Source organism: Oratosquilla oratoria, chromosome 31 (assembly GCF_046742065.1).
Source record: "Oratosquilla oratoria isolate Oo_2021 chromosome 31, ASM4674206v1, whole genome shotgun sequence".
Taxonomy (NCBI): Eukaryota; Metazoa; Arthropoda; class Malacostraca; order Stomatopoda; family Squillidae; genus Oratosquilla; species Oratosquilla oratoria.
In genome coordinates this window covers 44,072,450-44,085,334 of record NC_134807.1, presented here as the reverse complement: position 1 = coordinate 44,085,334, position 12,885 = coordinate 44,072,450, and the positions used below count along the sequence as shown (strand labels likewise).

Here is a 12,885-nt window from a genome sequence, read left to right as displayed (position 1 = left end):
AGTGTATAATATATATATATATATATATATGTATGTATGTTTAATATATGTTTATAGATAGATATGTATATATTATATATATGTATTTTTATGTATATATTTATAGATTGATCTATATGTATATATATTTTATTATATATATATGTATATATATTACAATATATATGTAATATATTTATATAATAATATTATATAATATATATATGTATATATATTTAGTAATATATGTATATATATTTTATATATAGTATGTATATAATATATATAAATACTATATAATATATATAATATATTTTATATATTATAAATATATTTCTATAAATATATATATCTATCATTATTATTTTATAATATATATGTATTATATATGTATATATTATATATATATATTTTATATATATATATAATAATATTATGTATACAACATATATATGTATATATATATATATATAATTTTATATTTGTAAACATATATATATATATATTAATATACATAATATATAATATTTTATATATATATATATATATTTGTATTATATATATATATATGTATATTAAATATATTATTGATCTATATATCTATGTATTATATATTATATATATATATATAAATATATTATAAGATATGTATAGGTATATACATTATTGTATATATTTATATTTATATATATGGTATCTAATTATATTGTGTGTATATTATATATATATTATATATATTTATATATTATATTCTGATGGTAATAATATATTATATATATATAGCTGTAAATATTATATTGGATACATCTATATATATATTATATAAAAATTATAATTATATATAGTTGAGAATATATATTTATATATAGTTATATACATGTATTATATATATATATAATATATAGATATTATATATTTGTATATATATATAGTATATATATTATATACATATATATATTATAAAATATAAGGTATTACATATATATATATATATTATAAATTATATCATATATATTATTAAATATAATATTATGTATATATAGAGTGATATATATTTGGAAGTATATCTATATATATAGATATACTATATATGTATATATATTTATATATATTATATATATTTGTATACAAGGATATATATATATATATATGTATTACACTATATATAATATTATATATATAATAGTATAATATATACCATTATATATATATGATTATATATATGTATACATATATATGTAATACATATTTAATATATATATATAATAATATTTATATATATATATATATATAGTTATTTATTATAATAGTATATAATATATATATATTTGTTTTATCTATAGATATATAATCTATATGATATATATAAAATTAGTATGATATTATATATATATATTTATATATATATATATATTATATATATATATATATATGTATATAAATATATGTATATATATATATATATGTATATATATATATATGGTATATAAAACATATATATATTTATATATATTTGTATATAAATATTATAATATATATATTATATATTTGTATAAATATATATATATATATATATAAAAAATGTTATATGTTTATATATTTGTATGTTATATATATAATTATATGTATATTTATATATATAATATATATGTATATATATAATTGTATATATATATATATATTTTATATTTTTAATATATATTATTATATATATATAGGTTTATCATATATATAATGTATATATATATAAATATATACGTATATATATATATACATATATAATTATATATATATTATATAATATTATTGTATTACTATATATATATAATGTATATATATAAAATATATATAGAATATATACATATATATATATATATATAACATAAAAATTTTTGTATGTAAGATATAATATATTATATATTTGATTAAATATATATATATATGTATATAAGAATATAGATATGGGATATATTATATGTATATTTAAAGGTATATATATAATAGATCAATATATATTTTTATAATCATATTTGGTAAGTTTTTATAGTGTTAGACATTATTTATATGAGAATATATAAGTTTGTTAGGAGTATATTAAATATTGTATTATATATTTGTGAAATATAATTTATAATATATATATTCATATATGTGATCATATGTTTTATAAGGATATGTTGTATAATATATATATTATTTTATATTTGAATATATAAATATATGTATATATATATAATATATATATATATATATATATATAAATATATATATATTATACTATATATATATTATAGTATTATATATATTAATTATATATATAAATATTTAATATATATAGTATATATATGATATATATATATATATATATATAATGAAGATATAGTATATATATATTTTATAATTATATAATATATATATATGTATAATGATATATATATTATAAAACATATATATATAGATATATATATAATATATATATAAGGAGGTATATATATTTATATAAAGTTATATAATATAGATACATATGATAATATATATATATATAATTATATACCAGTATATTTAGTATATATATATATATATTATATTTAAATATATATTATATATGTATATACAATATAAAATATACAAATGATTATATATATATAACAGAGATATATATATAGATATATATATATATTTATACATATATACTATATATATATATAAATATATATATTTATAAATATATTACATATATAATATATAGATATAAATATTACATGAATATATATTATTATATATATATATATATTATATATATATATTTAGAATATATCATATATATATATTAATTATATATAAAAAGATAATATATGATCTATACATATTATATTTATAAATAGATTTGAAACATTATATATAATTTATATTCATACAATTTACATATATATATATATATATACTAAGAGATATATATATATATATTATATATATAATAATTATATATACATTTATTAAGATAATAAAAGTAACATATATATATATTATTTATGTATATATATTTACATATATGTATGTATAATTATATAGGTTAAATAAAGATATATATAATATAAACAATTTTTTATAAATTTATATTATGTATAGTTAATATATATTAATGTAATATATATAGATATATATATTATTTTTATACACATATTTTTTATATATGTATATATATATACTTATATCATAACATATATACAATGATATAATAATATATATTGAATATATATATATGTATATAGTCTATATATATGACAATTACACACAGATATACACAGAAATACAGATAACCCTTTTCTATGATTTGGAAACATCGTGAGGTATATTTATGTGTTTCTGATAGAACGAAGAGTGGGTATTTGCATAGCTTTTTCAATAAAACCCTCTTGATCCCCTTTGTTTTCTAAGGAATCCTGAATATTTCATTTGTATCTTGGATCCATGGCAGGGTTGTCAATTCCATAAATTCTCTCTTCCATCTTAAAGTTGGACTGCCCTGCAAGTAGCTCCTGTCGAGCTTGTGCATCACCAGGGCCCCACAGCTCTGAAGGCTTGAACAATTCTGCTATTTTCTATGAACAGATGAGGAGTAATAATATAAGAATCTTTTGACGAGGAAGGAAGGTATATGTTGCCAACAGTATTGTACAATATATTTGCAATCATATGAAGAAATTACTTACCCCTGTGATGATATATTGGAAAAATCTGATGATGAAGAATATGGGGATGAAGATGACAGAAATGGCAGCAAGAAACCAACCTAAGTTGATTGCCCAGGGAGGATAAGGTATGCCATTATACACTGGGTTTTCCCAAGTGACACTGGAGTACACAAATATCACCTGAAAGACAAAGAACATGGAATCTGTTGAGAGCATTGTTAGTGATGGACAAAACCCTTCAAACTCCTAGTAAATAGTTAAGAAACAAGAAAGCAACTCATGTTTTACATTTTCCAGGTAGGTGTTTCTGATTATTTCACAGTGCCAGGTGGTGAACAAAGTATACACACATACATATCTATAGCCTTAGTCTCTTATAAATAGGGTGGATAAGTCAAAGCATACATCAGCATGAATATTGAGTACCTCTCCCATCTTAATACCCCAGGTAGTAGCCGCACTAATAGGGATAAATGCAGTGCTGTGAGGCACAGCTTCAAAGTAAGACCTAACAGCTGAAGTAAATTTACCCAAACTGCTTCACTTTGGGCTGCATCATCCCTTCATCCATTTACAATCTCCATCTACACACTATCTCTCATTATCATGAATGGGAAGCATATGCTTGGGGGTGGGTTTCTTTACCCACACACTAATGTCATCCCCCAGTGAACTCCAAATAACTGTGAGCAGGTTCAATCAACTTGCTCTAGCCATGAGTTCTGTGTGTCTACCCTTCATCTCTTCCATGTGAGTGGGATCAATATCAGGGGATAGTGTTCATAGTCAGAAGTGACAGTTATGTGTCATCATACTCTCTTCCCTTTACTACCATCTATGAGGAGCTAAGATGAAAGGGAGGAAAGGATGGTGGATGGGAGTGGAATGGATGGGAATGAATTGGGTGGGAGTGGGTATGTGCCTTTTGACTTGTCTACCTCTCTGGTAAGGGGGAAAAAAACCTTTGATATATAGACAGACCATCAATTATTCATAAGCATATTCTCACCAGGGACCAATGATGGGCACCTGCTAGTGGTGGTCCTGCATGATGGATTGCAGAGGAAATCATCTCCCTGTTGCCCTTTTTCATAACCCGTCAACTTCCTCACTTCCATATGGAGGTGTGGGACTGTGGAGCTAGCACTCTCACATGAAGAGAGCTATTACCTCATAACCACTCTCTTCCTCTTACTAATTTCAGCCAGTTACACAGAAACAGTGTCACAAAATGAAAGAAATAAAGGTAACACAAAAAGAAATAAGAGACCAAATGAAAAACCTAGATGTCAGGAAATTGCATAGACCAGATGGAATTGCAAACTGGATACTGAAAGAGTGTATAGATGAACTGACAGATAAATTATACAAGATAATAGACTTCTCACTCAAAGAAGGAAAGGTACCGCAAGATTGGAAAGATACAAACATAGTACCAATATATACATACATACATATACCAAAGGCTTTTTCCCCCTTACACGGGGGGGGTAGCCAAAAAGAAAAAGGCATAGAAATCACTCCCATCTATTTCATTTCCCATATATTCCACTCCCCTCCACCCTCCTCCCTCCCTCCTATCTTGGCACATCCTGGATGACAGGTCATCCCTGCATCCTGTCCACTGCCCTGGGTCAGAAGCAGTGTCGCAAGACACAGCACATCCACAGCAAGGCCGCTTCATATATTCGGCGACCCCCCCTCTCCGTCCCCTCATGCAGGAAAGGAGAAGACGGGGAGAAATCCCTTCGGGCTGCGTCAAATATTTTCTCATACATACTTCCTCACCCCCCATCCCCCACCCACTCCCCCTCATGCATCACAACCTCATCTATACACAACCCTTCTCCATTCACCCCTATCTTCTGTCCTCTCCTGTCCTTCCTCTACAGACATTCCTCTCTTTTGTAAAGCCCCTTTCACCCCATCCATCACCAATATATAAAATAGGAAATAGGGAAGATCCTACAAACTTCAGACCAGTATCCCTTACAAGCACAGTAGCAAAAATATGCAAAAAAGTCATCGGAAACAAATGGACCAAACACTTGGAAGAAAATAAAATATTAAACCCTAAACAATTTGGCTTTAGAAGTGGAAGATCATGTACCACAAACCTAATCTGCTTCTACTCAAGATTAATTGAGATAATACAAGAAAGAGATGGCTGGGCAGATTGTGCCTTCTTGGATTTGCAAAAGGCATTCGACAAAGTACCACATAAAAAATTTATAAGAAAAATTGAAATAATAGGAGGAATACAAGGTAAGCTGTTGGAATGGATGAAGGATTTCTTAACTGGAAGAAAAATGAGAGTGGTACTTAGAGACAAAAATTCCAACTGGGAAGATGTGAAAAGTGGCATCCCACAGGGCTCTGTATTGGCTCCTTTAATGTTTGCTATATACACGAATGATATGGATGAGGGAGTAAATTGTTACATGAACTTCTTTGCTGACAATGCCAAATTACTCAAGAGAGTAAGAACAGAAGAAGATTGCAAATCACTACACGAGGACCTAGACAAAATATGGGAATGGAGCCGGAGATGCGAGATGAACTTCAACATTAAGAAATGTAGCATAATGGAATTTGGAAAAAGCAAAAATAGAGTATTGAATCAATATAGAACTGGAAACAAAGAAGTCAAAAAAGTCAATTCAGAAAGGGAACTGGGAGTAATCATCTCAAGTGACTTGACACCTGATAAACATGTCAATAAATTTTTTGGAGAGACTTTTAACTTATTAAGATCAATGAAAGTAGCCTTTGACTACATAGATGAGGAGATGGTTAAAAAAATTATTGTTACACTGATAAGACCTAAACTAGAATATGCTGCAACACTGGGCACCTAGCACAAAGAAGAACATAAGAAAATTGGAAACTATCCAAAGAGCAGTGACAAAAATGGCACCTAAACTGTCAAATCTGACATATAAACAAAGATTGGAGAAATTACATCTGTCATCACAGGAACAGTGAAGAGAATGAGGTGATTTGTTGACCATCTACAGAATTATGAAAGGGATGGAAATTCTTAATAGAGATTACTTATTAAAAAGGGACAGAAGAGAAACAAGAGGACATGAAAAGATACTAAAGAGGGACAGTTACAGAAGAGACCTGAAAAAAAAATAGCTTCCCACATAAAGTGATTGATATCTGGAACAAACTAAACGGAGAAATAGTGAGTGCCAAAACTATACACAATTTTAAGAATAAACTGGATGTGGAAATATAAGAAAACGGGTCACTATGAGCATAGCTCTCATCCCTTAAAATACAACTAGGTAAATACAACAAGGTAAATACACCAATACGACACAAATGAGTCCTAAGTTTCTTCCCAGAGGGAACTGTGGGAGGGGCCAAGGACTTCTGCCAATTACTGTGAGGGTGCAGGTTTCCAGCTAGTGAAACTGAGCTATATTATTTCCTAGTGTGTTATAAAATTTGCTTCTTACAGTGGTCTGGGGAATAGTATTCCTTGTCTGAAGCAGCATGAAACACTACTTTGCTACAAAATTCCATAGAGTATTAATGGTAAGTATTTTGGCATTAAGGACTAACAATGTGCACCACACTCATATAGTTCCATAGGATGGACATCTCTCAGCCAACCATCTCCAAAACCCATCATTGGACTGGGTAAAAAAATTCTTTTTCTTTCTTTCAACTTCCAATATTTTTCCACTGCATTTCCATATTAGGAGGGTAGACATTTGATACCCAAGATATTAAACAACTCACACAAAAAGTGATTCTGCCAACATGCTTTCAATGTACATCATATTCATATTCATCCTGCTTGCAATATCTTCCTGACAGAACTTCAATACTAAAAATTATTTCAATAATATATTAATTCTAAAACAACTTACCGTAAGAGAAACTGGAGCTATAAAAACCCAACAAACATTCCAAAACATGGAAGGTCTGAAGCCAAGCATAAAGTAGATATCATCTGTGAACCGACGGACTCCATAAATCCAGTGGACGGCAATAAGCTCAAATATGGCTATGAGAAGAACACCAATGCCTCCTCCAAAGTTATCCATAAGCTTGAAGATATACTGACCCATCTATAAGTTGAAAAAAGAAGCAAAAAATAAAAAATCAAATGCATTATAGTAAGTGGTGTACTATTTCATTAGTGACAGATGGATGATAATATGAACTGAACAGTTGTATGGCTAAAACCATGGCAGAAAACTTACAGTAGAGCAAAGTGGCAGTCCCAAAAGGAAGCAGCTCAAGCATGTGGCAGCTGTCACAGTAACCTTGTATGACCGGGTTTTTGGGAATGTATCATACAAAGCTGTAGTAAAGGTTTCCAGGAAAGCAAACTGGAAAGTAAATTTTGAATAATTAAAGTAATTTAGAGGAAGTTGAAGGTAAAGTGTGAGGGAGGGATGATGAATGGGAGTGGAGTACATGGGGATGAAATGGATGGGAGTGGATTTATGCCTCTGACCTTGGCTACCTCTCTTGTAAGGGGAAAAAGCCCTTGGTTTTCTGACCAGAACCCTAAGTCTTATCATGTGCATGGATGTGGTACAGATGAGAGTAAAATGGAAGAGATAGGCAGTATATTTGTAAGAAAGATGGATGCATTGGCATTGAGTGAAATCCAAGTTGAAAGGGAGTGAAGAGAGGTTGAGGGAGAGAAGAGGTGGCTATACTAGTAAGTGAAGAGATAGGTAAGTGTGTGGTGGAGTGGAAGGTTTCTTCAAGGTTAATGTGGATGAAGGTGAAACTGGGAAGGGAGATGTGGGTTTTTGTAAGTGCATATGGGCCTGGTAGTGAGAAAAGTGTAGAGGAAAGGGATGTTTTTTGGATAGATTTAAATGAGTGCATAGAAGGTTTATAGAGAAATGTCAATGTAGTGGTATTGGGAGACCTTCATGCTAGGGTAGGAAAGGAACCAACAGGTTGGTGTGGTTGGGAAGTGTGGAGTTCCAGGAAAAAAACTGTAGTGGAGAGTTGATGGTAATGTGTCTAGAGAGTTGATGATAGCAAATAGGAAGTTTAGGAAAAAAGTCAAGCATAGGTACACATGAGAGAGGGTGGTGGATATAAGGGTCGTAGATGGGGCATTAATGGTCTGTATGGTGGTAACCAGGAGAGTACCGTAGTAGGAAGAGTTAAGGATGTACATCTATGGGGAGAGACTGGGGAAATATAAGATCATTTTTTTGGAAGGTCAATTGAGAGTGGAGGATAGATGGAGACAGAGGAAAAGAACAGAAGGTAAGGAGATGTTTAAATAAACTGCTTAAATGAGAAAAAAAGAAGGAATACAAGAAGAAGCTGAGAGAGGAGTGGGAGGGAATAAAGGATAGAGTAGAACTAGGAGTGGAGGAGGAATGGGGATGGTTCAAGGAGGGAGTCACAAGGTGTGCAAAGGTGGTGTGTGGAACAAGGAAGATGGGAAGAAATAGAAGGAAGGGTAGTGAGTGGTAAGATGAGGAAGTAAAGAAGGTTGTAGTAGAGACGAAGTGAGCATTCACAGATTGGATAAGACAATCATATGAGAGGTATAAAGGAGAAGAGAAGTAAAGCATAAGATAAAGGAAGCAGATGTGAAATGAGGTCATAGTATGACAGAAAATTTTGAAAGTAATAAAAATATGTTTTGGGAAGAAATTAAGAAAGGAAGAGGAGGCGAATCAAGTAGTGAAGAAAAAGTAAAAGGTGCATATGGAGAGATGTTAATGGAAGAGATGGCAATAAATGGAAGATGGGCAGAATATTTTAGGGAGTTGCTAAATGTGAAGGAGGATAGGGAGGGAAAGGTAGTTGCAGTGGGTAGAGCTAAGAAAATGACAGTGATGAGTGAGGAAAACTGAGGAAAAATAAGGAAAGATGAGGTGAAGGGAGTTCTTAAGATGATGAGAGCAGGTAAGGCATCTGGGTTGGATAGGTATCATGCAGAATGTCTAAAAAAAGAAGGTACAGTAATGGACTTGTTGGTGAGGTTATTTAATGTTTAAGAGAGGGTAGTGCTGGAGAACTGGAGGAGTGCCTGTATAGTTCTACTTTACAAGGGTATAGGAGACAAGTGTGAGTGTAGTAGTTTCAGAGGGATCAGTTTGTTAAGTGTAGTTAGGAAGGCTTATGGGAGGTTTTGATTGAGAGGAATAGGAGAAGAACAGAGGGAGCAATAGGTGAGAAAGTGTGGGTTTAGGACGGGTAGAAGTTGCATGGATGAGATTTTTGTGGTAAGACAGATATGTGAGAAAGCTTTAGGAAAAGGTAAGGATGTTTTTTGGGCCTTTATAGATTTGGAAAAAGCTTATGACAGGTTAGACAGGAAGGCACTGTGGGAGGTATTGCATATATATGGGATAGGAGGAAAGCTGTTAAAAGCTGTCAGGAGTTTTTACAAGAGTATTAGAGCTTGAGTTAGATTCAGAAATGGAGAAAGTATGTGATTTGAGGTAAAGGTGAGATTTTGTCAGGGATGCATTATGTTGCCTTGGCTGTTCAATTTATACATGGATGAGGTGATGTGAGAGGTAAGTGCATGGGGAATGGGTTGGGATTGGAGATGGTTAAAGGAAATGGAGAAAAGTGGGAGATAAGCCAGTTGTTATTTGCTGATGACACTGCACTTGTGATAGGATCAGAGGAGGGATTAAGGAAGTTGGTGACAGTTTGGGAAGGTGTGCAAAAGAGCAAAGTTGAAGATAAATGTGGGTAAAAGTAAGGTGATGAGATGTACAAGAGGAGAAAGTGGCAACAGACTGGAAGTGAGTATTAAAGGAGAGAGACTGGAGGAGGTGTAGAGTTTTAGATACTTGGGTGCAAATGTGGCAGAAAAGGGAGGAGTGGAGGTAGAATGTAGATTGAGAGAAGCAAGTAAATGCCTTGGTGGATTAAAAAGTAATGAGAAATAGACATTTGGGAATGGATGCTAAGAGGAGATTGTATGAAGGAGCAATTGTGCTGACAGCACTGTATGGGGCAGAAACATGGAACATAAGAGAGGAAGAAAGGAGGAGTTTGAATGTATTTAAGATGAGGAGCCTGAGAAGTATGATGGGGTTACTAGAAGTGTTCTGTGTAGGGCTTATCTGAATTTATGCCATCAAAAATTCTTTGTATGAGGCTTATCAGAAGAGTGTTTGTGGAGTGTGGTGGTCTAAAGTGGTGTTGTGATTCAGGAAGAGGGGTATGTGGTGTGTCATGTTCCATGATGTGTCATGATGACACAAAGAGAGACAGGTGTGTTGCCATAAGCCACATCCTAGCAAGAGCCATATTTACTCTCTATCCTTAATGAAAATGAATATGGATGTTAAATTCAACCACTACTAGGGTATCTCAAAATAGATAATAAAATGTTGGATTATAAACATAAGTAACTTAGGATAAATGACCAGTTACAGGAGTTTTTGTTGCACAGATGGTGGAGGAATACATAACTGGGGCTTTCCACGGAAGAGGTCAGGGGCATTCAAACAACTATGGCACATGAAAGTAATATATCTGTGTATCTGGAGTTATACTTTAATAAAGTTTGATAGGTATTGATTAATGGTTTGTAAGCCTTCTTCACACAAAAATAAAGGAGGGGATGGATTGTGTGAAGCCAGGTAAATAGAGATAGATTAGACTTGTAAATGTAACATATTGGCACTTGCACTGTGTGCCCTCATATGAAAGAAAAGGGATGTGGGTAGTGGCATTTCTGACTCCCATGCTCATGCCCTTTTCATACCCTCAAATTTCATGCAAGTTAAAATTCATATTCTTAGACCATGTAAATTAAATAGTTTTGCACCTCACCCTTTTTTTTTATCCTAAGGAAGAAGGGGATCCTCTAAAAGGTACATTAGACACACTAGCTACTGGATTGAAGGAACTGATCAAATTGCTGCCAAGTTTTGATACATCAACTCAAATACAAATGCATTCGTGACATGGTGTGACAAGTTGTAGTATGAGGTGTTCTATGACTTTGGAATGGGTGCAGCAAGGTGCGATTAGGCATTGTGATACTGGAACTGTTGGGTGTTTGTTGGGTTTGGGGATTGTGATGATTTTCCCATACTTCTAGATGTTGGGTATAGTGTTGTGTGAATAGCTGTAGTTTGTAATGTTGATAAGTGCATGTATATCATGTGGTGCATGTATACCATATCCAAGGTGTTTTATGTGGATGTTTGAGGTGAACATAGAACTGTACCAGGGTTGTATAATGTTGCCATGGTTGTTCAACATGTATAAAGATAGGATGGTAAAGGAGGTCCCTTTTTTTTGTTTTGTTTTTTGTTTTGATGGCTGCACTAAACATTATAAACATTTGTCATAAAACTTAATAAACTCAAGCAAATGCTTCATTCACAGCTCAAATTGTGTCTTGTAAAGTTGTTGCCATTTCCTAGACTGGCTAAGCACTCACATCTCTGAGGAATGACATGGTAGGAACGGGGTTTTCCCACAAATCCCTTAGAGTGTATATTGTGTTACAAAAGATTACAAAGGAAGAGCATGCTTATAGATCTTTAGGTCCATAACTAGGCCAGATACTGGAAAAATATTATTAAATAAATAAATAAAATACATAGATAATGATGAATAGTAAACAAACAGAAAAATAACAATAATCTATAATACATACATATACCAAGGCTTTTTCCCCCTTACAAGGGAGGTAGCCAAAAAGAAAAAGGCATAAAAACCATTCCCACCCATTCCATCCCTAAAAACACTCCACTCCCCTCCACCCTCCACCCTCGCTCTTATCTTGGCACCTCTATAATAAATAATAAATTAATAGAGTGTGTGTCAGGATTAGAAATGGAGAGAGTGAATGATTTGAGGTAAAGGTGGGATTTCGTCACGGATGTGTTATGTCCCCCTGGCTGTTCAATTTATACATGGATGGGGTGGTGTGAAAGGTAAATGCAAAGGTAGTGGGCCAGGGATTGGAGATGGTTAAAGAAAATGGAGAAAAGTGGGGGATAAGCCAGCTGTTGTTTGCAGATGACACTGTGCTTGTAGCAGGATCAGAGGAGGGATTGAGGAAGTTAGTGACAGAGAGAGTATGTGTGAGAAATAATTTGATGCAGCCCAATGGGATTTCTCCCCATGTTCTCCTTTTCTACATGAGGGGACAGAGAGAGGGGGGGGGTGTCACCGATTTAATGAAGTAGCCGTGCTGTGGATGTGCTGTGTCTTGTGACACTGTTTCTGACCCAGG

At 31.7% G+C, this 12,885-nt stretch overlaps 1 protein-coding gene across 2 annotated transcripts in view; it reads right to left on the bottom strand.

Moving 5' to 3' along the window:
* Window positions 1-3,300: 3,300 nt before the first annotated feature.
* LOC143041530 (sodium-dependent proline transporter-like) overlaps window positions 3,301-12,885 on the bottom strand; it is a 134,375-nt gene continuing 124,790 nt past the window's right edge. For both annotated transcript variants that reach the window (XM_076213513.1, XM_076213512.1), the window contains exons 11-14: window positions 7,895-8,023; window positions 7,559-7,759; window positions 3,693-3,854; window positions 3,301-3,581 (exon numbers count right to left, since the gene is read on the bottom strand). In XM_076213513.1, coding sequence (XP_076069628.1) covers window positions 3,432-3,581; window positions 3,693-3,854; window positions 7,559-7,759; window positions 7,895-8,023 — 642 coding nt within the window. In that variant the 3' untranslated portion in view covers window positions 3,301-3,431. The remainder of the gene's footprint in view (window positions 3,582-3,692; window positions 3,855-7,558; window positions 7,760-7,894; window positions 8,024-12,885) is intronic.